The following is a 27,371-nucleotide window of genomic DNA, read 5'->3' as shown; positions in this document are numbered from 1 at the left end:
CTCCGACCGGAGGTCTGAGAAATTGGCACTTCCACCTGATGGGCGTGAAAACCATGGGCATTTTCCAAGGAGTGGAGAGCCACGGCTGGGATTTATTTTAATATTAATACTTACTGAGCTGAGCAGGCTACAGGGAGACAGGCCCCCTTGTAGGCATTCCATACAGAAGTGGCCGTTGGGACACTATGGGTGCGTTTGCTTGCCTCGGCCCTGGGAGGACTGCAGCGCTGACAAAGTGCTCATTGTCCTTAAGCCGGACTCTGGATGGGTGCTCTTTACCTTTGTCCTCTCTAGCATTCCATGTTTGGGTTCCACCTTCCTTTATTCATGTTATGATATATATATTTTTTAAGATTTTATTTATTTATTTGACAGAGAAAGACACAGCGAGAGAGGGAACACAAACGGGGAGTGGGAGAGGGAGAAGCAGACCCCCTGCCGAGCAGGGAACCCGATGCGGAACTCGATCCCGGGACTCCAGGATCATGACCTGAGCCGAAGGCAGTCGCTTAACCAACTGAGGCGCCACCCAGGTGCCCCATGTTATGGTATTTTTAATGACGCCCAGGCTTATTGCTAAGTACTCATGGAACTTCACATGCCCGAGGTGTTCTCAAGCTACAGAGTAGTGAGCAAGTCAGAGAAATCCACCCACAACATCTTCAGGACCATCTGGGGTGCCGTGTGCACAGGAGACCCCAAGCTGCTTATGCCCTTTGCCCCACACTCTTGCTTTCTAGGAATGACCCAAAAGAAACCCCCGGGGACATACACGGTTTGTGCATGGTGGTGTTTATAAAGGGATGCGTTAGATAAATTATGACCCGTCATATGATGGAATTGTGAGCCAGCTGTAAGATGCAGTTTTTCTAAGAAACTTGAATAATGTGGGGAAAATACTTCTGGTGAAATAATAAGTAAAAAAACAACTGTATATAAACAAAACTATAAATATATAAAAAATTGTGTGTAAATGATGACCCAACTTTGTTAACTATATATGTGAAGGTATTCATTCTACTAAAGACTGGAAGAAGATACACTTCAATGTTAGCACGTATTTGTCTAAATTGTGGAAATTTAAAGACATTTTATTTTCCACTTTCCACTTTTCTATATTTTCGAGACTTCCTACAGTTGAACTTGTATTCATTCCATAATCAAACACAGAAGAAGAATAAAGTAATATACTTAAGAGCCATTTGTTGAACACTTATGTGCCTGGTGCTGATCTGTTGTAAGTGAAGAAACAGAGAAAGGAACAAGGGGGAGAAAAAGTCACCCAGCAAAGGAACCACCACTCTCTGTCCTTTTGCCTGGCCCTTGGATTACCAAGAAGATGGGAATCCACAATAGATAAACAAAGCCTGATGTTGTTCTTCAGAAATGGGAAAAAATCCTTTTCTTCTGTCCTGCATTATGCAGGCGGATCACAGGTTGGGCTGGAGAGAAAGACTTATGCCAAGTTGTCCAAGAGAGACTGAGCTCAGATGCTCAAAGTCAAGTCAGCCCCGACCCCAAGGGCATTTCAAGATGAGGAGTTCTTCCTGGTCTACAGGGGTCCTGCCCAGCATTGGGCTGGGAGGCAGGCCTCCAGATATCACGCCCACACCTGCCCTGCAACTGCGTGGTGACGGGGAGCCAGTTCTTAACCCTCAGAGTCTCAAATGTCCATTCCATGCATGCCAAATTAAGACCCTGAGACACTCTCGCTCTGTCTCGCAGCTATGAGATTTGCAGCCTTCCTTTGAGCATGCGTGCCTTTCTCCCGGACCCAACTGTCTGACCCAGTTCTCTTCACCACCAGGTTACAGTCCAACTCCTGATGTTGGTGTCGTCAAGGAGGCCAAAGATCAGAAAGGGGGGATTTACTTTCTTCTTCTTGCTCAGCTATAAACGACACCATTCTGAATAATAAACCGGGGATAATTATTTTCAGCCCCCCTCGAGCCCAGGGCACCACCACCTGCTTGATTTCCCCGGGGGTGTAAGGCGATCCCCGAAGGCTCCAATCACTTCCATGTGCCTGCTGAGTAGTGCTGCCTCCCTTCTGCACTTTGTTTTGTCTCTTTCCTCTCTGTCTCTTCATGGATTCTTTTGCAGGGACTGCGTTCTGTCCCTTCTGCAATAACCCATGCTGTGGGGTAAGCGTCTGTCCCATCTGTGTTCTCTTGGAAAGTCCAAACAGAGGCAGCTGCTGTGCTCAGATTCCACGGCTCCACCCCACACTGAAGCTGGGTCAGGTTTCCAGTCACCCAGCAAAGGAACCACCACTCTCTGTCCTTTTGCCTGGCCCTTGGATTACCAAGAAGATGGGAATCCACAAAGTCACCTGCTTTCCTAATGAGGGGATGAGAAGGATCAATTGGGTTGTCTTGGGTAAAAGAGCTCCGAGACGTGCGAGGTCTTGCGCAGGGGTTAACTGTAGTTATTATTAGCCGGGAGATGTTCATGACTCACAGGATACAATTAGAGACTCATTACCTGCTAAATCCCATGGCCCTGGCCACAGCTGCGGTGAAACCAGGCCCCAGTGTGGCCGGCATGACCACGGAGTAGAGGGACCATGCAGGGGGAGGGGAGGGAGGACAGGCAGGGCGAAGGCCGATGGGAGGCATGAAGGTGGCAGTGTGCGGGTGTGTTTGACCTGCACGATGCTTCCTGTCTGGTGAGCTCCCGGCCTGGTGCACACGGCGCCTGCGCTGCACGGACTTAGGTGGCCCCAATCCTGTAGGTATGTGTGCTTGTAAACTCTCTGTTGGAGGGTTTCTGTCTCAATTCTGGTTTAGAGGGGAACACAAACTTTAAGATCTGTTGTGAGCAGGCTAGAGAGGTGACGTGTGTGTAACGCTGAGTCCAGCATGCCTGGTCTTTGAGGAGGTAATCTAAACTCCCTGTGACTCAGTTTCCTCATCTGCAATGTAACAGGAGAACTGGCCTGATTGGATTGTAGTCTGTTGAAAATGAATTAATCCATGGAAGCCCCCTTGCCCAGGGTCTGGCGCAGAAGAAATATTCACTGTCATGATTATAATGATGCACAGAATTTCAATTTAGAGCCATCTATGGAGATCTTCAGCTATAGTTCAAGAGCCTTCAGTTCTCTTGTTCCTAGAACGGTTCTAGTGTCTTCCTGTCACAGATGGGCACAGAGCAGGTGACCAAAAATCAGCCAGGAGACGCTAGGGAGATCTTGCAGGCACTGTGCCCAGACCATGAAAAATGAAGAGAGGCATTGGCGACCCCACCCCCAGGGAACCCCAGGCTAGTGAGGGCTTCACACGGTGCCCATGGGAAAGCAAGACGCAAGGCAGGAGGAGCACGTGGGCCAGACACCCCCAGGCTCGGTGTTCAGGGGAATCCAGCCACCACAGCAGATTTGCAACCCGCAAAACCACCTCCACACTCCACCCCTGCCCCCTGTGTGACTTCTCTGGACCTCACTCCTCAGGTTCTGAGAGGACTGAGGTGAACCAAGACAAGGATGAGCTTTGCGGGAGGCATTGCTTTAACTGAGGTGAGCATGTCTCCTTGGCGAGGGGCTGCTGAGCTTCTTGCATTCGAGCCTTTGGAGAGGATGAGACACACTCATAGCCAAACCTCTTCCCACATAACTAAGCCCCAGGCAGAGGACAACGGGTCAGGCACAAAGGATGGAGAAACCTTCCCTGTCAACTCTGGTGGAAGAATCTGGAATGGCTTTTTGTGTTCTAGCTGGGCTTTTGTGGGGGTCGGATATAAAAAAAAACTTCAAGTAAAGGGAAGGGGGAAGGGCATTCCAGGAAGAGGCACAAGGAAAGGAAGGATCCAGAACATACTCAGGGAACGTTTATTCATTCCTTTGCATATACGAGCACCTAATAAATGCTAAGTGCATGCAGAGATAAGTAAGCAATGGCCCCTCCACTCATGGAGTTCCTACGGAGCAGGCAGAGACTCAGGAGAACAAGGGACAGAAGACACAATGGAATCACACCGCTCACACCGAGGCCTGCAGGGACTTAGGGCCAGGGGACCAACTGTCTGGGTTTGCTCAGCATTGCCCCAGTTTTAACACCCCAGGTCCCACATTGTGGGGAAACCCCTCAGGCGTCTTCAAACCAGGGCAATTACTCCCCCTAGTTGGGGCTTGGTGTTATGGGCTGAATTGTGTCCTCCCACATTCCTATGTTGAACTTCTAACTCCCAGTACCTTGGAACGTGGTTGTATTTGGAGATAATGTCTTTAAAGAAGTAACTAAAGTAAGGTTATTAGGGTAGGCCCTAGGCCAAAATGACCGGTGTCCTTATAAGACAAGGAGGTCGGGACAGAGACAGGCATACAGGAGAGACCATGTGAGGACGCGGGGAGAAGGCCGCCATCTAGAAGCCAAGCACAGGGGCCTGGGACAGATGCTTTCCTCACGGCTCTCAGAGGGACTTGACCTTGCCTGCACCTTGATCTCGGTCTTTCCAGCCTTCAGAACTGTGAGAGAATAAATGCATCTGCTGTTTAAGCCCCTGCCCCAGGCTGTGGTGTTTTGTTATGGCAGCCCTTGCAAACTCATACACTTGGAAAGAGGTAGCCCTGAGACGAGAGAAGAGACATTTGTCCAAGGGCCCTGGCCTGTGAGAGAGCATGCACGTGGTGTTGCGGTTTAGTGAAATACCAGAGTAGGTGGTTAGGCTTTAGACACAGAACTCCGATAATGAAGGCCATATGTGCAGAACTGGGGACTTTGGGAATTGTCTTCAGGACAAGGGATTCTGGAATGGGATGTGGGACCCGAGACATCTGATCCGGTTTGAGTTTCAGCCGATTCCCCTGCTAGGGCAGCAGGCCTAGAGAGCCCCAACAGAGAGACCCAGCTGCCGCCAACCGAATGGAGCAGAGTGGCTCAGAATCCTGCAGGAAGCGCTCTGCTTCCAGCTTTGTCTCTTACTGACGTGTGCCTTAGGCAAGTTCCTCCTGGTGAACAGAACCGTGAGGTGTTGCCTTCACTGCCCACCACCTGGCAGGAGCAGGGTCCGAACACGGAGCTCACGTGTGGAATGTGAGGACAGAACCCCAGCAGTGAACTTCTCTATCAGACACCCCTCTCTTCCTCCTAAGGAAGTGCAGTGGGAGGATGGGACGGTTTCAGCCTTACCCATGCTGAGCCCACTGGGCCCTGGGGGTCACTTCCATTCTGGGAACCGCACCTTCTTCCTGGTGGAGGGATGCTCCAGCATCAGGGCACGCATGCTCAGTGGAACCGCAGCTGAGGCCTCCCACGCAGGTGCAGGCCCCTGGGGACGGCTAACCCAGCCACAGGCGCCGAGCAGAGAAAGGAGGGGAAGGTCAGCCGTCCGCCACTCTGCCCCCTCCCAACCCCCGGGAGGTGAGCATACACAGAGGACATCTGTTAATGGTGCTCATGGGGAGAGTTCCTTTACCTTCATTCTTGGCTCGGAAAAGAAAAATTGTTGAAACAGGTAGGGAACGTGGTAACTTTGAGGAATGTTAGAAAAAATAGAGATGTTACCTAAGACGTTTCCAGGCCGGACCCTTTCAGGTGGCACTGAGTCTCACACCTGGGATTCTGGAAAGCAGCCCTTGTCCCATTCACCTGATGGCCTGTGCGGGGCCACTGGTAAGTGGGCTGGGCTTCCAGTTCAGGTCAGAGGGCGGGCAGCTGTCCGAGCAGCTCTGACCACAGTGCATTAAAGACCAGGCCCTGCCACCTGTGCTCCTAAGAGGCTGGAAATCCACCTGGGAGGTTCTGTCTGGCCTCGACGAGTCCTTACGAGTCCAAGACCAGTTGACTACATGCTCATCAGTGCCTGGATCATTTGGTACCGGAATGGCTAAGTTTTCAATGACCAACTTGCAGGTTTACCAAAAACATTTTAAAAAGTGATTTATTGAAGCCTCCAGTGATTTATATTGGATGGATGGGCAGGGCCTAAGGAGGATGTAGGAGTTGGGGCTCTGGGGACCCAGTGTCTCCATATTTTCCTGCTACCTCCAGTCCCTCACTCTCTGAGTCACGCGGTGCAAGTGGGACCCTGTGCTGACCATCCTTTGCTATTCTTCCATCAGAGAATTCCTCGCTGCCTCAGTCCCCTCCAGGATCCCCTCCGAGGCACAAATGGAACATCCCTGATGACATCCCTGATAAGCTGATAAAACCATCACATCCAGGAAGAACTGCCAGACACTCTATAAAGAGCCAAAAGAAATAAGTTGTTGACAAATCTGTGCATTTGGTATGTTCACTGAATTAGTCATTAGGCAAATTGATTCATGACTTGATTGGCTTTTCCTGCAGTGGAGGAGAGCTAGTAGCTGCCTGGAAAGAGACCACGAAATCTGCAAGGCCTAGAGGGAGGGAGAAGCATTCTTTCTTAGCTCCTGAGGATGCATAGCCTTTACTAGTCATGAAGAGTCAAGAAGAGTCTTCCTGTCCTTTTCCTCATTTGATCTTCACACAATCTGGTGAAGCAAGGCAAGTTTTTTCATTCCATTTGCAGATGAATAAACAGGCCTAGAGATGTGGTTTTCCAAGATGATAAATTGAATGCTTCCTAAACCTTAGCACTCAAACCCAATTCTTTAAACGCTAAGCTCCATGTTCCGTCTGTCTCAGAGACAAATGGACAGTGGAGGATAGAAAAGAGCCGGTGATTGTTTAATTCACCACTGTGTTCTCATTGCCCTCTACGCGGTAGGTATACAGCAGATGTATCTTGAATAAATTAATGATTAAAAATGATGGTGCTAACAAGGATAATAATAAAAATAGCGAATATATTTGAGCATGCAGGAATTACCTCATTTAATGTTCCACCATATGTGATACATCATATTATTAAATCCCTTCTGCAGAGGTGGTTTAGAAAAATCAATGGGCTTCAGGCAGAGCCAGGAGACCTTGTAATGAAGCATGGGAAGCCAAGAGAAAACACTTGACCAAGCAATGCTCTTCCCCAGGCAAACGGCAGAGAGTAGCTTGATTGCGTAACAGGAAACCGCGTCTGTAACTTAACCCCTGGGTCCTCAGTTTGTACTCAGATTCTTGGGCCACGTGGTTTAAATATTTAGAGAAATTCTAAGTCGCCAATTGTGCCTGTGAGGTCTATAGAGGAGGCTGTGAGGGAGGGCTCTCCTCCTACGCTAATCCGGTTGTGGTTTACCTCTCTCCTGGAGACAAGTGTCTGCTCTCTCATTTCAGCCTGTCCAGCACACCACAACCAGGGTGATCTGCTCTAAGAGTGGCACAGATCACAGCATACTCCCCTCAAACCTGCCGAGAGACTCCCAGATAGCTGGGAGGGTCTCAAACCTAAGCCTGCATTGGAATCACCTACAGGGCTTGTTAAAACACAGGTTGCTGGGCCCCATGCCCAGAGTTTCTGATTCAGTAAGGCTGGGGTGGGGGCAAGAATTTGCATTTCTTGCAACTTCCCAGGTGATGTTGATGCTGCCTGTGCTGCCAGGCCAGGGACTGCACTTTGAAAAGCATAGATTTAAATGAAAGCGAAAGGCCTCCACCTGGCATTCGAGCACATTCTTAATCAGGTGGCAGTCCACATCTCCCGCATTTCTTTCGTGCATCTCTCTCTGCACATTCGGCTGCTATTAGTCAGGCTGCCATGAGTGTCCCTGCCTCTGCATATCCACTCATCCTGTGTCTGCCAGGAATGCCTGTACCCCTCCACCTTCCTCCGGGACCCTGAGATCGTGGCCTGAGCCGAAATCAAGAGTCGGATGCTCAACTGACTGAGCCAGCCAGGTGCCTGTCTCTGTACATTCTTATCTTACACAGATCCTCCCCCATTCTGCTCCAATCCACCTGCTTCAGAAAGCCTCTTCTGACCCCTCTTAGCAGGACATGTTCATTCTTCCCTTGCCTTTGGAATAGCTTAACAGCCCCTTTCTTCTGGTGCTTGTAAAATTTCTGTCCCTGCATATCTCCATCTCCCTACATATCTCTGTGCCCTGCTAAAATGTGGGCTCCCACAGAGGCAGGGCGGCACGATGGTTAAATGCACAGGCTGAGCTTGTTTCAAGTCTCTCCTCTGCTACTTACTAACTGTGTGAACCACCATGCTCAGCTCAGCCTATTAAGGCCTTGGAGGATGACAAAAAGAAATACAGTGTGCAGCGGTTTTTAGACCTGTCTGAAAATGCTTTGACACTCTTCTTGTTGAGCATGGTCTGGCCTCAGTGGCCCACTTGGAGCAAATTGAGTGTAGTGGTAGTGATGCTACATGGTTCCGAAGTGAGATCATAAGAGGCCATACAACTTCTGCCTGGTTCTCTTGGGAGGTTCTTTCTTGGAATCCAGCCGCTCTTCATGAGCAAGCCAGTACAGATGTTCCAGTTGACAGCCCCAGCTGAGGTCCCATCCAGTCCCTCATCAACAGCCAGACTTGTGAGTGAGTGACCCTCAAGGTGACTCCTACTCTCCTAGCTGAGCCTGGTCTCCCAGAACCACAAGAATGAATGATGCAATGATTGGCGTTGCTTCGTGCCACTAGGTTTGGGGGTGATTTGTGCAGCAACAACAGGTAACTACTTTACGTGTTTACTTCAAAAGTTAAAGGAGACAATGAAAGAATTTTGAGTATGACCCACCGTACATTAAACGCACTGAGAGGAGGCATCCTATGGCTATGGACTCAACCATCCCACCAATCTAACCCATATTTGAATTTCAGGGTTTGCCCATATGTGCTCTTCCAAGTTGCCTAGGTTGACCAGATGTTTAGATCCATGGTCCATGTGCTACAGGCTTCTTCCAAAGCTCAGGGCAAGGCAGGAGCTCACCTGGCAGTTGGTCCTACCTGACACCTAGGACAAACGTGACCTTGACTGTCCCCATCTTGTCTCTAGGAGGGAAATGCAAGCAGAGGCCATGCCATGGTAGCAGGGCTCTGGGCACAGATGTGATTCTTCATACCCTGTCTGCGATCCTTGTTCTCAAAGGGCCATTACAAATTCCACAGTGTGCTGTTGTAGGACATGGACCCATATTTCTTGACACCCCCACCATGAGTCTGCATTTGACCAATAGAGCATAGGGAAGTGATGCCCTGTGACTTCTGGGGCTCAGCCAAAGAAGGCCTGAATAATTTAGCCTTCATGTCTTCCAGTACGCTCCCTTGAGATTATCCCTCTCTGGTCCCTACGTATTAGGATTTTCTAGAGAAAAAAACTAGATATACAGACATATATGTAGACATATATATATAGAGAGAGAGACAGAGAGAGATGTATTTTTAAGGAATTGGCTCACACTATTACAGAGGCTGGCAAATCCAAAATCAGAGTAGACTGGTAAGCTGAAGACTCAAAGAAGAGTTGATGTTGTACTCTTGAGTTTCAGGGCAGTTTGAAGGCAGAATCCCTTCTTTTTGGAGAAAGGTTAGTCTTTTTTTCCTCTTGAGGCCTTCAACTGATGAGACGTGACCCACCCACATTATGGAGGGTACTCTGCTTTATTCAGTTTACTGATTTAAATGTTAATCTCATCTAAAAAAAAAAACCCACCTCTCAGTGACATCCAGACTAGCATTTGACCAAATATCTGTGCACCATGGCTTAGTCAGGCTGACATATAAAATTAACCATCATAGGCACTCTCTCTTGGAATCCAGCCACCGTGCCACAAGCCACCCAAACCACATGGCAAGGAGGAGGCACTGTGGTCAGCAGGCACAGCAGAGCCTAGCCTATCACCCATCTAGTTCAGGGGTCAGACATTGAGTGAAGGCACCTCCAGATGAGCCCAGTCCAACTCAACTCCCAGCTGTGAGCATCACTCCTGGCCATTCAAGTCTTCCCAGCTGTGGCCCCAGAGATTGTGAAGGGGAGACAAGCTACTCCCTTCTGCCTTGTTCAAACATGCCCTCCATAATCTGTGAGACAGTGAAATGGGGGTGGTTTCATGTCACTGCATTTTGGGGTCGTTTGATGGAGAGTAACACATAACTGGAATACTAAAATCTTTAGGAGAAGAATTCTGATGTAGCCTTCAGATGAGCTAAGGGAGGATTTTGTTGGCATGGCTGAAAGCCACCACTCCCCAAACAGTCCTCATTACACCAAATCATAAGGCTTCTCATCTCTTCCTGTCTCATCTTTCTTTGTTTTTCTTCCCCAGAAATCCTCCCTTCTCTGAACCATCCCATGAGATCTTGATTAACTCCCCAGTCCCCCTCATTTCATTTGCTTATGCGCCACTGAACCCTCAACAAACCAGGTCTATAGGATGGATCAGTTTAAAGCTTTTAAAGAATCCAATTATGTACAGGCTATAGAATCTTTATTTGATAAATAAGATAACTTAGCTGAGAGCACATTGGGGGTTGCTCTATTAATGAAAAGAAAGAAATGTCATATTTACTGGAGTTAGTGATGGATTCTTTCCATCTACGAGGGCTCTCTTATGAATTTCACAGTCAGTCCTGAGATGGTCCAGAGCCCACCTGTAATGAAGGACACTGGGAACATACAAAAATAATAAGATTGCTTGGGAAGGAAATGCATTTCTGTAGGAAGGAAAGAGAATGCAACAGGCTATTTGTTTCCTGGTTCCCACTGCCCGGGCTGGTGTAAAGAGCTATGCCCACTTTGCGGAAGGAAAGGGAGGGTACAGATAGAAGACCTGGCTCTCCACATTCTGACACAGAAGGGTTCAGCTAGGCCCTTCTCTTTAAGTTTTTCTGGGAAACACGCTTGGAAAAGTGTCGTTACAAACTTAGTGTATCTAACATATGAAAACATTGATGAAATTGAAAAAATGCAGTAGGCCAAGTCATGCTCCTTTCTACTTGGGCACAAACGGGTCACAATCTAGCTGAGAGAGGCAGGGATGACTGTCAAATGGATTGCATGAAGGGGAAGGCTGACTCCACTTTTTTCTCTGGGGGGATCTCAGAACCCCAAGTTATGGTCCAGACTCAGTTCTTGGTGCCATTTATTAAGACAGGCAGAACGGCAAGTTGCCAAAGGGGCGTTCGAGATACTCGCCAACTGTAGACACTCTGATCAAGATCTTGAGGGCATAAAGCTGGAAGGAATTTCAAATGCCTTGGGTGACAGAACCAAGATCCCCAAATTAACTTGGCTGACCCAGAAAAATGGGGAAAATTTAGCAAAATGAAAACGCAAAGAGAATACCTTGGGTTTGAACACGGCTTCCAGACCCTCCTGCAGAGGAGACTAGAGAGAATTGAAAGCCTTAGGCATCCATCAACCGTGCCTCTGATGGTTGCCTGGAAGGTTCTGAGAACCTGGGTTATGTAGATCCATTGCAGGCCTGCAAATGCATGTGAGTTCTCCTCTGCACTGCTCAGGGACCAGCACTTTCAAGCCCACAGAGACTGTAGGTCCCAGTGGCAGAGGACAGGGTGGCCCTGAGCCCATGGGTGGTCAAGAGTCCCTCCACATAGGGTGCCAACCAGGTGTGCACCCAGGCGTAGGAGCTGCCCAGACCTAACTGCCCAGCCAGACCTACCATCTCTCCTGTCTTAGTTACTAGCACAGCTTCAGAGCATAACTTTTTTTTTTTTTTTGCATTTAACTTTCTGCACTTTCTTTCCTTCAAGGGAGGGCTAAGAAGCATCAAACTAACACGGATTCCTCTGAATTTCGTACACATCGTTAAATTGTCCCTGGGGCTCTTTGGGGGAAGAATCCTAAGGGGTTTTTTTTGGAGGGGGTGGAGGCACTCTCAATGGTTAAAAAAATACATGTCCTACACTTCTTTAAAATCAATCGTTCTTAGAGTCAGATGCATACCACCTACTTTCTGGGTTGAAAAAGTGGCTTTTTAACACAGGGTCATTCTGGAACCTGACAGAACAGGACATGCTTTCAAATTTCAATAAACTGGGGAATGAGGGAACTTGGAATTCCGGGGCTTAAAAGAAATGGCAGGAACCTGCCTGTGAACTCTTAATTATTGTATTGAATGTTGAAACTCATGATTATTTTTAATGAGCTAGGGTAATGGATCTAAGTATTTAAAATACCAAAATTGCTTACCTGGGAATAAAGTCATAGTGCACATTTGAAAGGCAATTGTTGATTTCTGCTCTGGGTTTCTTATGAAAGGTCTTGGGCGTACTGATCTCGGGGCAGGGGCTGGTGAGGCGGGGCTCTCTTCCCTAGAGACCCTTCTCTTTTAAGGAAGGTTCACGGTAGGCTCTGAGGATGACTTGCCTTTTAGCCATTGATCTGGATGCCAGGGGGAAGGCACCGGGAACAGTGGAGGGGGGGGGCGGGCTCCTGCAGTTGGATCACAGGAGGTGGATATTCCTCTCTGCCCCGGGGGACCTGGCCAAGGCTCCATGGTGCAGCCGGACGGGCTTCTCCAGGAAGCTGCTGTCTGGGCAAGGGCTAACTACTGGGTGCACAGTAAAGGCACATAGAGGTGTTTTCAAAAAGAGGTTTCAAGTATTCCATGACCTGGGCCCTCAACAATGGGTAGGATTTGAGCGCGTGGAGAAATCACTCCTCAGTTGGGGGAAGAGCAAAGGGGAGCCTGTGGGGCAGGCACTCGGAAGACTCAAACCGGAAGACCAGGGGGAGATCCGCCTGGAGAGGGGGCTGCGCACACACTGGGAAAGTCCTGGAATGTCAGACTGAAGGACCCGTTATTGTGTTTTCCGGTTTGGGGATCAGTTAATAGTGTTTAGGTGAGAGCCCAAGAGAGCAGAGCAGTGATTCGCTGTGGCGCTGGGAATAAAGTCATAGTGCACCTGCTCCCCGCTCCCGCGCTGGTGAGCTGTGCCGCCTCTCAGTTTTGTCAGCAGCATGGGGTCCGGGGTGAGGGATGGGGGCAGAGAAGAGAACCTGCCTCACGTGGTGACCTGGAACAGCAAGTGAGCTCCTGTCTGTGAGGTGATGAGCACAGGGCCAGGCACACACAGTAAGACGTCTGCGTACATGTCAAATAATAGAAGACCTTGGCTTGAGAAGGATTTAACACAGGGCCGGGGCGGGGGGAACTGAAGAGAACAACTGAAGAGGGGGACAATAAAGATACGACTGCAGATGTGGTCCAAAGAAGGTGAAGCTGCGTTAGGGCGGCCGAGAGAGCAGGGAGGAGGGCAGGACTGGGGCTCCCGGCTTCACAACTGCGTGATTGCCAGCTGGTGGATGGTGGTGTCCATGGTCCATTCATTCGGTCGGTGAGCAGCCACCGAGCGCCTCCTGCATGCAAAGAACCAAGTGATATGTGGGGAGACAGGGCAATATAGCAGAAACAAAAGAGTGCTTCTCCAAAGCAATTTTCCTCTTGTTTATCTTTGACGTATTCCTCTCTATCTCTGTATATCGCTTGGTGAACAAAGACCAGATTTTAGTAAGTTTGAGGTGTCAGGGGGCATCAGGCTGGAGGTGGCAATAGAAAATGTGAGACTGAACTTTGGAAGTGAAATGGGGACAGAGTGCAGATTTAAGAGTGATTCACGTGGACCGATTGGTATAGCTGAGCTCTGCAAGGTGGAAAGTGGAGGGAGGAGGGAGAAGAGAGCTGGGGAGACAGTCAAGGATGGGACAAAACCCCTCTGATCTCTTTCCCAGCTTCACGCGCAGCTCCGTGAAAGGACAGGACAGCGTACTGCCCTGCGTGCCTGCAGCCGGCGCTCAGGTGCCCCAGCGCGCTGAACGGGCCCTCCTGGGAGGATCTCCTTTGCAAACACCCTCAGTCTCAGGAGCTCTAAGCTGTCCATCCTGCCATGGCCCACACACGTTTCCCTGCTTGGCAGCCGCCAAACTAATTTTCTTAATTCTTTTAATTAAATAATTTTCTTAATTTTTAAACAAAACACACCTTTGTGTTTAAATGCATGTAAGCCCCCGTGTATATATTGGTTGACTTAGAACTTTCTGTTAGTATCCATGTTCGAAGTCATTCAGGACTCAGATACCAACTAGAAATGTGTATCCTCCATCCCCACCCCGCTCAGGCACCAGGGACATTTATGGCATAGATGGAAAGAGCAATGGAAAATCAGCTCAGGACAAAAAAAAAAAAAAAGCAGAACAAGGACCAGCATTGCCTTGGGGGGTCAGCAGACCCCAGTTTTCTTTTCCAGATACCAGCAGCACCAGAAGGAGCCCCATCCCATTACATTTTCTGTCCTTGCCTCTCTGCACTTGAAGGTTGCATCTCTCACAGGGCATCCCTCAGCCCAGCTTGGGAAGGAAGCCCTCAATTCCCAGACCCCTCACCCCAGGAGAGATGTGATGGGTGGGATCAGGGAAGGAGAGAGAAGATTCTGCAAAATGGAGTCTCTGTGCTCTTAGGAAGGGGGATATATGAAAATAGCAATATTCACTGAGGATATCCAAGGAACTCTTCACAGGCACCCAGGACCCTGGGTGGAGCTGAGGACCAAAGGCCTTCACTGGCCCAGGCACAGAGGCCTCCAAGAAGGTCTGAAGCACTTTTGAGCAGATCCTTTAAATTCATTGAGGGATGATTTGACAAATGCCATGGCCTCATTCATTGGATCTCTTTCTAATTCCCTTCTTATAGAACCCCCAGTCTCTGCCAACCTCTGAGTCACTCTGCGAGACCAAGTAGGGCATGGTAATACCGTGTAGAGATCAGTATTGCCCTCCCCCAAGAGCTGGCGGCTTCAGCTGGGCTGCTAGGACCCGGGACATGACCTGGGCACACTGGGAGCTCCATGACCTGGGGAGAGGTGAAGCGAAAGTCACAGACCTGGGACACAGGCCCTGCAGCCTCTGACCCCGAGTAGAGGAGGGTTTCTGTGGTCTCCCTAGGGAGCCTGGCTGGGTGGCAAATACCCCGCCACAGGACGCCTCACCTGAGGGGCTCTGCATCAGAGCTGAGTGAGTGCCCGCTCTCAGCTTACCCGAGGAAGAAGCTTCTGGGCTATTTTCCTGATCCTTGGCAAATGTAACCAGCTTTCTTCATAGGGCCTGTGGAAAGGGAAGTTTGCTTTGGCAAACACGATTGTTGGGGCTGGCAAGTTCAAAATTTACAAGACGGGCCATCAGACTGGAAATTCCCACAGGAGTTGATGTTGCAGTCTTGAGTCCAAAGGCAGCCTGGAGGCAGACACTTTGCTCTTCAGGGGACCTCAATCTTTACTTTTAAGTCCTTCAACTGATTAGACGAGACCCACCCACATTCTGGAGGATAACGTGTTCTATTCATTCTACTGATTTAAACGTTAATCACACCCCCAAAATACCTTCACAGCAACATCTAGATTAGTGTTTGACCAAACAGTTGGGCACCATGCCTAGTCAAGTTAACACCTAAAATTAACGATCACAGTTTCCATCTCCTTGCCTCTGAAAGGGGCTAATCATTGTACCCCCTTCCTACAGTTGTTGGGACGATGGAAAGGGCTACTCAGTAAAGTGCTGACACACGTCTGTACCAGGTAAGCATGAGCTGGCTTTGCCTGTTCCCATCGTGCTAGTGGAGATGCTGGGGAAGTCTCCGATATACTGGATTACAGCTGTGCACACACTGATGTGGGGTCATCGGAGTGGTCCCTGAGGTCAGGTAGAGGGAGATACTTCAGTGCACAGCTTGGCCTGTTTCCCCAGCACCACCTTTTATGAAACCTATCTCGGCCACTTCAAATTCCCTGTCTCTCCCGAAAGGAGCCAGGATTTCCCTCCCTTGCTCCTTGCACCTCTCTCCCCCAAGGGTCAATGGGTGGTTGTGCAGGTTGTGCACTGTGCTCTTCTCCCACTCCCACAGCTTCATCGCATAACATCTTGCTCATTTTCATGTCTGTTTTCTACCGATTCCCCAAGGTCTTCAGAGCCAAGGACTTGTCCTTCCTGTGAGGTGGTTATGGTCAAAGGCTGGAGAATCAGCAGATACTAGGGGGCCACCTAATGACTAAATGGCCTTTGGACTTGACTCAGCCTCACTGAGCCTCAGGTTCTCCATCTGTAAAATGGGAATAACACCCACCATGCAGGACTGTGGGAAGAATAAAGGAAATAGATGTATGAAGCAAGTGGTCGATAATCAACGGCTGTTGTTACTCATCTCTGCAGCCCCTGCACACAGCACAGGCCCCAGCATGTGCCAGCAAGTGCCTCGTTTATGTTCAACAAATTCGTCTTGAAAAACTGGAAGATCCATCTTTGCCCAGTGCTGGGTGCTTGGAACAAGTAGAAAGTCTGTGCAGGGAGCGCACAGGTTGTCTTGGGCCTACTGGCCACATGACCTGACCCACTTATCCTCTACACTGCCTACTTGGATGTGCTGGGTGAAGGAGACAACTGTGCTGTCTGATTTCCCTGTGGGCACGAGCATTGTGCTCACAGTTAACTTGCCCTTGCCTTGTTCCTCCTGAGCTTTGTCAATAACCCTGAGAGGTTGGTACTCTTATTCTCCCCATTTCACAGATGAAAACACTGGGGTTTAAAATACTGAAGGCCCTCCTGGAGGCCATGCAGTTATCGACTAGCAACATGGTCTCACTTCTGCTCTTCAGCACCACCTTCCCTTGGAGAACAGGGTCACCAGGACCCATGTGAACACCAGCATGACCGGCTTCAAGTAGCAGAAACTCCCGACCAGGTCTCCGTGTTCTGAGGGCCCAGGGCAGGCTGCTGTGGGTGCGCAGAGGACCACATGCTGGTTCCTGGGGGACAAAGGACACGACACCCTCTGCCCGCCCTCCCACTGCCCCAGGCTCTGGCCACCTTCCTGGGGAGGACAGCACGTGCTAGAAGAGGGAATTTCTTTCTTTCTTTTTTTTTTTTTTTTTAAAGATTTTATTTATTTATTTGACAGAGAGAGACACAGCGAGAGAGGGAACACAAGCAGGGAGAGTGGGAGAGGGAGAAGCAGGCTTTCCGCCGAGCAGGGAGCCTGATACAGGGCTCGATCTCAGGACCCCGGGATCATGACCTGAGCCGAAGGCAGACGCTTAACGACTGAGCCACCCAGGCGCCCCTAGAAGAGGGAATTTCTGATGAGACCCGTTTCATCAGAAGGAGAGTGTTTCTTACTTGGGTGTTTTGCAAACAAGGAGTGCACAGAAATTCCAACCTATGAAACTTTATAGGTTAATGCCTTCAAAATTCCTCTAGCTTTCAAAAGTTCTATTCTTGCATAGATGGTTGACTTTAGAGAAATTTTATAATCACTCAGTTCTTTGTTTCTTCTTCCATGTGTCACCCTCTCCTACTCTCCTCTCTCCTTCTTTCTTTCCATTTCTTACCTTTTTTTCTCTTGTATTCCTGTTCTCCCCCTTCCTCCTCTGTCTCTGTCTCTGTCTCTGTCTCTCTCTCTCTTTCTTCCCCTGCCCCTCTCCTGCATGGTGATTGAGTAAGGAAGGAGGCAAGTGTGAAATTCATTTTCCTGTATCAGAGCTGAGGCCTCAAACCAGTAGAGAAAATGTTTGGGACAAAGAAACCTACAAGGACTTAGGGCTTATCAAAGGCAGTGGATTTCCTGTTTATACAGCTCTCCTTCCCCAGGGAGGCCCGGCAGAGCCCAGCCAGCTGTGGCCTGGGCAAGCCGCCTAGCTCCAAAGCCCAGGATCCCACCAGTTGGTGTCAAGCCCGGCTTCTTCTCCTTGGTCCCAGGCCTGCTGGAATCCCCAGGGCCCGTGTCTCCCCCATGCTCCCCTCACCTGAATGTCTGCGTCTGAGCATGCACTGCTTTCAGACCCCAGTCTCCCTCATCAGGGGCACCCGGGCCTGCACTCGACAAGAGGATGTGTGGGCATTTCTGCTTCCATGAGTCCTGTCGTGCAGCAGGTCCACAGGGCAGCATGGCGGCCTGGCCTTCTCCTGGCTCCTCATCCTGGAGCTACAACCCTGTGTCTCTACACTGGGTGACCATTCATCCATCCAGGCCTCACACATTCACTACATACCTACTATGTGCTCTGCACTGGTGTTCTAGGGCCCTGGTGACACGGATGGAAAACGATAAGGCTCTGTCCTTATACACTTATGTCCACAGACAGACAATGAATAAAAAACCCAAAATTATCAAGGAAATGCTTTTGCACCCTAATTGCCTAAATGGGGTGGGGCGAGGGGCTGATATGGAGAGGGTGGTCTGCCTGGTGTGATCTGGGGAGGCCTCTCTGAGGACGTTTCTGTAAGTTGAGCGTGAAGAGGGGGCAGCTGTGGGAAGATGAGGGGAGAGTGCTCCAGGCAAAGGAAACAGTCAGTGCAAATGTCCTGAGGAGGGACCAAGCTTGGCTTGGCCAAGGGACACAGAAGCAGCTGGGGAGGCTGGGTGGCAGGAAATGGGGAGAGGGGTGGTTTGGGTGAACACTGCAAGCTAACCAGAGGCAGAGATCCTTGGGCCTGTGGGCTCTGGGGAGGTGTTTGGATTTTATTCTAAAGGCGCGCTCACACACACACACACACACACACACACACACACTGGAGAATTTCACTTGGGGAGAAGGGTTTGAAAGAATTTATGTTTTAAAGATCAAACTAGCTGGCAGGAGCTGTTGAACACCCAACAGAGGTGGGTAGAAGGTGCAGTGCCATAGGGAACCCTGTTGTCCATTACGCATCATGTAGCTAGAGCCAGGGTGCTATGGTGGAGACCGTGGAACGGAGCCCTGAGCTACCCAGATGTTGCAAATGTGATCTTCTTGATTTCCCTGTGGACTTGGGCTGCACATGAGCAGAAGGGAGTGGACAGATGTGGGAGGCAGGCAAAGTCTGTGGCGCTCTAGCTGTCTCTCGGGTGTCGTCCTGAAAGCCTCCCTGGCAAGCGTTCGCTCCTGGCCCATCTAGAATGGACGATGCGTGTCTTTGGTCTTTCAGGCCTACATTCCTACCCTCACATGGGCTGGTGCCCTTACTGTGGGCGTCCAACTCACTGTGCCGACTCACAAAGGCTTTGGTAGAGCCTCCAATGGTGGGTAGAGTGGTTAGGTGGACAGCAAGGACAAGGTACTGTTATGGGGGAATTGTCCATGTAGGGGCCCAATGGGGGGACTCAGCCTGAATCTCATTCAGGAAAAGACTCGTCCTGAATAGCAAACCGTTGAAAGGGTCCCACTGCCACCCTGAGCCAGTCACAGAGCCCTCAGGTGACCTACAGCAAGATGCTTGTCCCAAATGGACCCCCAGGCTGGCAACAGGGGGGTGCCCTGGGGGACCCAATAAGGGATCTTTCTTCCTCAGACATTAAGTGGTAATGTCTCTGTGCACGGGGTGAACTTTGATTGCAGATGCAGAGACTGCAGATTTTCTGTGAACAAACAAGGACCTGGATAGGAGGCCTTCGCTCCCCCAAGGCAGAGCAGGTTGGGCCTCAGGCAGTCTGGGCCACACAGAAGAGCATGGACAGAATAAAGCCTGAAGACCACGAGAAGACCCAGGACACAAATTCTTCCTTGCCACACTCACCCTGGGAAAAAGAAACTAGAAGTAGGCATACCATAACCCCCTTTACCGTGCTCATTAATTGCTCTCTATATAGAGTAGCATTTAATTTTTTTTTAAAGATTTTATTTATTTATCTGAGAGAGAGAATGGGAGACAGAGAGCATGAGAGGGGGAGGATCAGAGGGAGAAGCAGACTCCCCGCTGAGCAGGGAGCCCGATGTGGGACTCGATCCCGGGACTCCAGGATCATGACCTGAGCCGAAGGCAGTCGCTTAACCAACTGAGCCACCCAGGCACCCCTAGAGTGGCATTTATAATTACAATGAAAATCATCTCCGTGTTTTGAGCACTTCTTAGGTGCTTAATATGCTAAACATTTTAGATACATTATTTCATTTATTTCTCTCCATAGGCAGTACTCTGTCAATGACAAGGTTGGGGCACAGAGAGTTTAGGTGGCTTGTCTGAGGTCACACAGGCTAAGCCCGGCTGGACCCCAGGTCCTTCCAGGTCTAACTATGGAAGTAACGCAGACTAGAGTTAGAACGCCTCACTCCAGAGTGGGAATTGAGTCGTGCTCAGCCAATCCTTTTGGTGCCATCCTAACTACTGAGTTAGAATCCACCCCTGGGTATTTTTATGCACAGATGCAGGGGCTGGGTCAGCCCTGTGACCCCGTTGGGTTTGAAACTGGGATGAGCCAGGTCAGGAAGCAGCCCCCTGACCATGCAGCGCCTGCATGCTGCCTTTCCTTGTTCTTTATCTTTGCTGTTGACCTCTACTAAACAGTAACATGGGCTTGTTATATGAAATGCAGACATCATGGGAAAATAGAATCTGAAAACGGGAAAGTGAGTGTAGCGATCAAGGTCCCAGCAGAAAAGAGATGATGCACTCACGCGAGGGTCATTTCAGAAGAGTTTAACAAGGAGACTCCTTACAAAGGTGCAGGCAGGACACAGGGTCCGCCACCCCCTGAGCAGGGAGAGGGAGCCGTGACTAGATGCAAGTTCAGGGGGTACCCCTGGACAGAGCTGCAACCTTCCAACTGCGGAAACCAGGACTGACCTGGTCTGAAGGTTCCAGGGAATGAACATCCTGACCCCACCTCTCCCGACATCTTCACCTCCTGCTGGTGATGCAGATAGCAGTGCTGGCCCAGCGTTGGACCCCAGGGCAGACATCAGGCCCCAGAGAGGGGATTGGGTCTGGAGGGTAACAGAAGGTACTCCACACAGTCCCCCAGAATCCCATCCCAAAAGAGCACCACTCTTTCGGTGGCAATGTCTCTACACATGGTCTCAGGGACTAAGTCTCCAAGACATGTACTAACCCCTGATTGTTCCTCCAGACTGAAGCCCCTGCAGCTGGCTCTGCCCTCAGTTCTGTGAGGAATTGAGTGGAATGAAGCATGCTGGAGACACTCAGGGCGTCCCATGAATTGGATGAGAGCAACGGAGACATGGCTGAGGACTAAGAGGAGGCAGCAACACGGAGGCTGGGGCCACAGCCTGGAAGTGGCAAACGGGCAAAATGCACTGGTTCCCGCACTCTGGGGCCCCTGGAGGCCCCCCACCCCTGCCAGCTCGCTTCTCACTCTCTGCACACTCCCTCCCTCCCCCTGAGATGCTCTGTGCAGCCAGGTGAGGCGGTGGGCAAGGGCAGGTGTGATCGATCAGGTGTGGAGGTCGAGGGCTATGGGAAGCTCTGAGAGAGTCTGAGTTTGAGTTGGTTTTTTAACAATCTCTCTGGCTTTGCTGATGGGCTGGATGGAGGTGAGGGTGGGTGGGTGGGGCTGCGGCTGAGGAATCACAGGTGGCTCTGGGTTTTGGGGTGACACCATGTAGCCTACAGAGGTAGAAAAACTGGGAGGGGAATTACTTGACCAGGGTAAGGTGGATGTGAAAATGCGGACTTCAGTTTTGTCTATGCAAAGTTTGAGATGCCTTTGATGTGCAAGCAGGTGATTTAATCAATGAGTTTGCAGCTTCGCTGAGAGATTAGGGTGGAAGATATGCATGTAGGATTCTCAGAATCTTGACATCAGCATTTGGACCTCAGCACTGCCCAGCCCTGAGGATCTTAGTGACTGGGGATTGGGTAGATTCGCCTTCTTCCTCATTGAGTAGAATTATTCCCTATCTATTATCTATCATGTATCTATCATCTATCTATTATCTATCTATCTATCTATCTATCATCTATCTATCTATCTATCTATCTATCATCTATCTATCTATCTATCATCTATCTATCTATCTATCTATCTATCTCTCTATCTATCTATCTCTCTATCTATCTATCATCATCTATCATCTATCTATCTATCTATCTATCTATCTATCTATCTATCTATCTATCTCTCTATCTATCATCTATCTATCTTCTATCTATCTCATTTTTGAAGTCCAAGGCAGGTGGGAAGGGAAGCCTCAGAAGGGAGGACACACCAACACACCACATGGGTCCAGGATGCCTAGTTTCAGGGCATGTGGGGTCAGTGCTCACTGCCTAGCCCCAGGAAGGGCAGTCTGACAGGGCCACTCACCAGGGCCTCTCAGGCCAGCCTCGAGAAACGTACAGGGCCAGCCAGCCTTACCTAGCCCCACAAAGCCTTTTATTCCACCAGGTGAGAAAGAAAGTGCTTCACGGAGCCAGTGGATCCCGAATCAAGAGGGCTTTCCTTTGGTAATAGAGCCCCTACCTCAGATTCTGGCCACAAAGACTTTTGGTGGCCACTGGAGCTCAGGGACATGGAGGGGCTTTTTAAGGGTTTTACTAGTGCTAGTGACAGAAATGGGATCAAATTTCACATGCCCTCTGGTGCCCAAGTTCATATGACCTGTCCTCCCCTTTGCACCCATCCTGTTTGGTTTTGTAGAGGGCTAGTTAGAAGTGAAGTGAAGGCATCACAGGGACTTCCCTTCTTGGGGATAAAAACAGAGTTCAAGGAAAAACAGATGAACATAGGGGAAGGGAAGGAAAAATAAAATAAGATAAAAACAGAGAGGGAGGCAAACCATAAGTGATTCTTCAATATAGAGAACAAACTGAGGGCTGCTGGAGGGGAGGAGGGTGGGGGGATGGGGTAACTGGCTGATGGGCGTTAAGGAGGGCACTTGTTGGGTGAGCACTGGGTGTTTATGTAAATGATGAATCATTAAATTCTACTCCTGAAACCAACACTACACTATATGTTAACTAACTTGAACTTAAAACAAAACAAAACAAACAGGTGAGGTACGGGAGTGTGAGCAGGCTGAGCTCTGGAAACATTGGAGCATGCAGACAGGGGCTGGCCTGGGCCAGGAGCCAGGGCAGGGTACTGCACCCCATCCAAAGAGGTACTGGGGAGATACTTGGATCAGAAATCAAGATGGTAACGCCCCTGGTCTTCATATCACCTGAATGATGCAGCCTTCACTCTCAGGTGTGCTGAGACCAAAGAAGAGAAGATACAGCACAAAAAACTCAGCTCCATTTAAGGGAGAATTTCACAGTAATCAAATCTGGAAGAAATGTCCTAGACTCCCCTAGGAGACAGGGGAGCTCCCTGTGCCGGAGGGGAGGGGTGCTTGCAGAGGGAGAGACCAAGAGGTAGGATTAACACTCCAGAGGATGAGTGTGTCTTTCAATCTTGAAATCTCACAGTTCTCTTGCCCTACTGCTCCCGGGACAGGACACGGTCACTGCCCACACACCATCCAATACTTTTAACTTTTTAGGCTGAAGGCCCCAAGCTCCAGAGCACAGGCTCTCTCTCACACTGTGATCCTGGACCTGCAGCATCCTGTCACCGGAGACCTGTTAGAGATGCACCTGCTTAGCCTCCACCCAGGCCTGTGGAATCTGGAGCTCTGGGGGTACAGCCAGAAATCTGTGTCTTCAGAAGTTCTGGGGCAATTCTTTTAATTCCTTAAATTTGAGAACCATGAGTCCAGAGCAGTGATTTCCCAGCATGATATTACCCACAGAACAAAAAAGGTTGCTGCCTGCATCCCACCCCCAAGACTGATTTCTCTGGTCACAGCCTGGGAATCCCGGTCCTGCCATGCTGCTCGGGCTGAGAGCCCCTGGCCCAGGCCTTCCCCCGGGGGGTGCTCTGCACCTCTCCACTTACTTTTCACGCCTGCTTTTCTCTGTTTCTTTTACTAAATCCCCTTCTTGAATTTGCCTTCTCTTTTCTTTCATATACTCACTGAAAATGTGCTAAGGCAATAATCTGCTTTCCAAACATGTATGGGGAAGAAAGTGCCAAACAAGATAGATATTTGTGAGCCAGTCCTTTGGGGGTCTTGCACAAGCATGCTAAAAATAGTACATTCCAGTTTTCCTAATGCTGCAATCTATAGTTCTGGGGAGTCACAGTGTTCTGTCTTAAGCTTGCTAAACTAAATTGTTTTCTTTTTAAATAAAATGAATACTACTCTTTATGTTTAATATATTAACACATATTGCAAATGCAACCACATGAAAGTGTTTAGAGAAATATGAGCTTGCCACATTACTCAAATGATGATAATTCCACCAATGAAAAATCCTCAGGGCATACGGGCCATACTAACAAACAAAAACAGGGGCTGCTCTGTAACTCGTTAGCAGGTGACACCTTTGCTGCATGCTGCTTGGGATAGTGAGTTAGGGTCCCACCAGAGAGAAGGTAAGCAAACTTAGACCTGGCTGCGTGATAGGAGAGGACTTCCAGAGAGGCGACACTGCGGGATGACCAGCGGCCCTCAAAGGGTGTCCTAGCGGGGAGGGCTCGGTGCGGTGTGGAAGGAAGTGTCTGCCTCCTAGGTGATGCAGAGGCCGGTGGGGTGTGAAGAAAACCGGGTGGGGCAGGAGTGGTTATCAGGGAGGCTTCCCGGGGGAGGGGAGGGTCCAGCTGAAGGATAAGGGCCATGGTGGGGTGGAAGGTCTGGGAGAAGGCCTTGGACAAAGGAAAGGTGCACTTGAGGACCCTGGAGGAGGCAGGAGGGAGCCCGTGTGATTGAGGATGGAGAAGGGAAATGGGGGTAGAGAGGGATGCCTAGGGAAGTTCTTGGAGGGTATCAAATAAAGGAGTGGTGAGATCCATGCGGAACATTTTTATTTGGTGCCTACAAAAAGCTTGCTTTTTCCTGGGCACAGTGGGGGAATGCCAAAGCAAGGAGAGGCTGATGATTTTGTTCCAGAATCTAACAGGTTGCTCCCGTGGAGGCGCTTTTTTCAGTCTTCTGTGAGGAAGGCAGTCGATTGACTCCAAAATCCTAAGTAGTTGAAGGCCATTATAAAGGCCCTTTTCACATTGTTTAAAATTAAATGTTTGATATTATTTTATAAATTCTGTTTTCCATTCATTTCCTTTGTTTTTTTCTTCCAGACTCTCATCAAAGCTCTGCATATCTTTTCTCATAGATGACCTGCACTGGCCACGTCCAGAGAGTCAGTTAGACTCTGGGTTTCAATTTCTGGGTTCTGGAAAATGCCAGGATCTACGAACCTGACCTTCATTACACCAAGCATGGGGGGACATACCCAAAGAGTCACAAATCGAGGCTGGAGCTGCTCCCAAAGGCTGGCAGCAGCCCCCTTGGCCAATCGAGTGTTTGGGTTTGGCTAAGTCTCTAAGATGAGATTTCTTATAAATGTCTTTAGTTCCTGCCACAATTCCAAGCTCACACCTGCCGAAGATGCCTTTTTCTGTCTTGTTTTGTTTCACTTTGGGGCCGAAGGGTGTGAACATGTGAACAAAAACCTCGGGGGGAAGGAGCATTTTAGTGCTGGGAACCTCACAAATTTGTTCCACTTTGATCTGATTTCTGTAAAACAGCCCCTCGTGTGGGGGTGGGGGGAGAAGACAAAATGGAAATCATTTCCAACCTGCTTTGGACATTTCTGTAACATCATTCAAGACAACCTCCGGGTGCGGACCAGGCCAAGGAGTGGGCGTGTGGGGACCCTAGCAGAGGGCGCCGTCCGTCTTATTTTACTTGGAAACCTCATTTATTTATTAATGTATTTGTGGGTAGGAGGCCATCTGGCTGCTCTGAGAGGGGCCCCGTGTTTGCTGCACTGACCCCGCAGGCGCTGGGGGCCCCCTGGCAGGACAGCTGGTGGCATGAATTTGCTGAAGCTGGACCGATTGGGAAGCAAGGATGATGGGGAGGCTGAACTTCCAAGGACAAATATGTTCAAGAGTGTGGAGGTCTATGGTTTGTGAGCCATCAGCAAAATTAAGAAATAGTGAAATCCAGACATAAGATTTTCAGTTCACAGGTAAAGGGGCAAAAATGATTTTCAAACCACATCCTGGGCAGCAGACTTATTTTTTTTTTTTTAAGTGACTCTTAAGTTTTTTTTTTTTAATTTTATTTTATTATGTTATGTGAGTCACCATACATTACATCATTAGTTTTTGATGTAGTGTTCAATGGTTCATTGTTTGCATATGACACCCAGTGCTCCACTCAGTACATGCCCTCTTTAATGCCCATCACCAGGCTAACCCATCCCCCCACCCCCTCCCCTCTAGAACTCTCAGTTTGTTTCTCAGTGTCCATAGTCTCTCATGGTTCGTCTCCCCCTCTGATTTCTCCCCCTTCCCTGTACTCAGGCAGCCGCCCTATCTCCAGCACCTCCCCCGGCCCCCCCCACCCGCCCCCCTCCCCGGGGCAGCCCAGAGCTGGCCCTTCTCCCTGTGCAGTGAGCTACAGAGGAGGAACTGCATGTGAGGAGCTCCAGGCTCGGGGAGGCTCGGATCCCTCCCCAGGTCTCCCGTGTGGTCTGTGATGGGGTGGGCACGGACTGCAGGTCCCGTGCTCCTTCTCCTGGGCTGGCCTCCCTGCCTCGTGCCTGGCCTCCAGAGAGGATGAAGAGCCCAAGGCCAGGCTGGGGATTCGGATGCCCCAGAGAGCAGCTCCAGGTTTGGGTGAAGAGTAGAAGGCCAGGGGAGGAAGTGGGACGTGGACCCAAGGCTTGTCTAGGCTTTGCTAGAAGGAGAGGAGAAGACCGAGGAGGAAGAGGGCTGGGAGGAGCAGGACCTTTTGCCATTCTGGCACAAGCCTAGCAGATTCCACACACTTTTTCATTATTTGATGAGGTGGCCAGAGGATTTATCATTTGAAATAGGACATTCTGAGAGAGGAAGGGCACTGTTAGTCATTTTGCTGGGACAACAGGCAGCTACTGGGACTGTCTAGGCACATCAGAATTCTTTAAGGCCTTGGAAAAGGCATCTGAACAGCATCACTGATACCCCTGACTGCCCAAAGAATGACTCCCTCAGCTTCCTCACTTTGAGAATTTTCGGGTTCAAGTCCTCCCTTTCTGGGACCCCAGGTGCCAGGCCCTTGCTCCTTGTGGCCCCGGTGCTGACCCAGTGCACAGGTCCACAATGACCAGGTTTGGGGAGGGCAGCAGGGGCCTCGTGAGCCTGCCACACTGGAGTGGGCTCTCTCACAAGGCCACTTGAGAACACAGGACTTGGCAGCTATAAGGGAGAGCGCCTTGTGGGTGAGATCTTGTTTTGTTATTCTAGAAAAGCAGAGTGAGCACCGTGCCTTTCCTGGGATGGCTCATACCCAGCCATTTCCAGAGAGTGCACAGAGTGAGCCTTGGGGTCAGAGACACCTGCGCTTGGCTTCCAGAGCTGCAGCCCAGCACATGCGCCTAGGCTTCGGGGGCTCCCCTGCACCTTTCTGAGCCTCCCTGTCCTCATCTGTGCTGGGATCAGCGGCACCTTTACACTGCGTATCAGTCAGGAGCTTTCCCTGGGAAGGACTACCTTCAGTACCAATGCAGAAGCACAGAGCCGGAGGCTCAATACGGGGTAGCGATTATGGCCGTGCTGTCTTGGTTCTTTAATATCACCATTTACTTGTAAAGCCTACAGCTGTTTAGGAGAGAAAAAAAAGCCATTAGATGTCTACCGTGGTGGTAAAATGTAGGCTGATTTTAGAAACATTTGTGTTTTTTAAAAACTCTTATTAAATCAAAGAAATCTGGTGTCCTCTTCTAACTTCTTTCCTTCTACTCAGGGAGGCAAGCC

The 27,371-nt window shown here is 49.8% G+C and overlaps 1 protein-coding gene and 1 long non-coding RNA gene across 3 annotated transcripts in view; one reads left to right on the top strand and one right to left on the bottom strand.

Moving 5' to 3' along the window:
* Window positions 1-25,637, top strand: part of LOC123846641 (uncharacterized) — a 68,630-nt gene extending 42,993 nt beyond the window's left edge. Inside the window, exons 4-5 of the long non-coding RNA XR_006791334.3 lie at window positions 20,694-20,985; window positions 24,705-25,637. This is a non-coding gene — a long non-coding RNA (uncharacterized LOC123846641). The remainder of the gene's footprint in view (window positions 1-20,693; window positions 20,986-24,704) is intronic.
* Window positions 10,700-27,371, bottom strand: part of CXCL12 (C-X-C motif chemokine ligand 12) — a 37,607-nt gene continuing 20,935 nt past the window's right edge. Inside the window, exons 4-5 of one of the 2 annotated variants that reach the window (XM_054508295.2) lie at window positions 14,857-14,923; window positions 10,700-13,183 (exon numbers count right to left, since the gene is read on the bottom strand). In XM_054508295.2, the coding sequence (XP_054364270.1) occupies window positions 13,151-13,183; window positions 14,857-14,923 (100 nt within the window). In that variant the 3' untranslated portion in view covers window positions 10,700-13,150. The remainder of the gene's footprint in view (window positions 13,184-14,856; window positions 14,924-27,371) is intronic. The other variant, XM_054508296.2, reaches the window with a different exon arrangement.

This window comes from Mirounga angustirostris, unplaced genomic scaffold, assembly GCF_029215605.1.
Source record: "Mirounga angustirostris isolate CCGP_5_RB_7025 unplaced genomic scaffold, mMirAng1.0.hap1 SCAF_6, whole genome shotgun sequence".
Taxonomy (NCBI): Eukaryota; Metazoa; Chordata; class Mammalia; order Carnivora; family Phocidae; genus Mirounga; species Mirounga angustirostris.
Note: the sequence above shows the minus strand (reverse complement) of the source record. Positions and strands in the feature narration are given on the sequence as shown.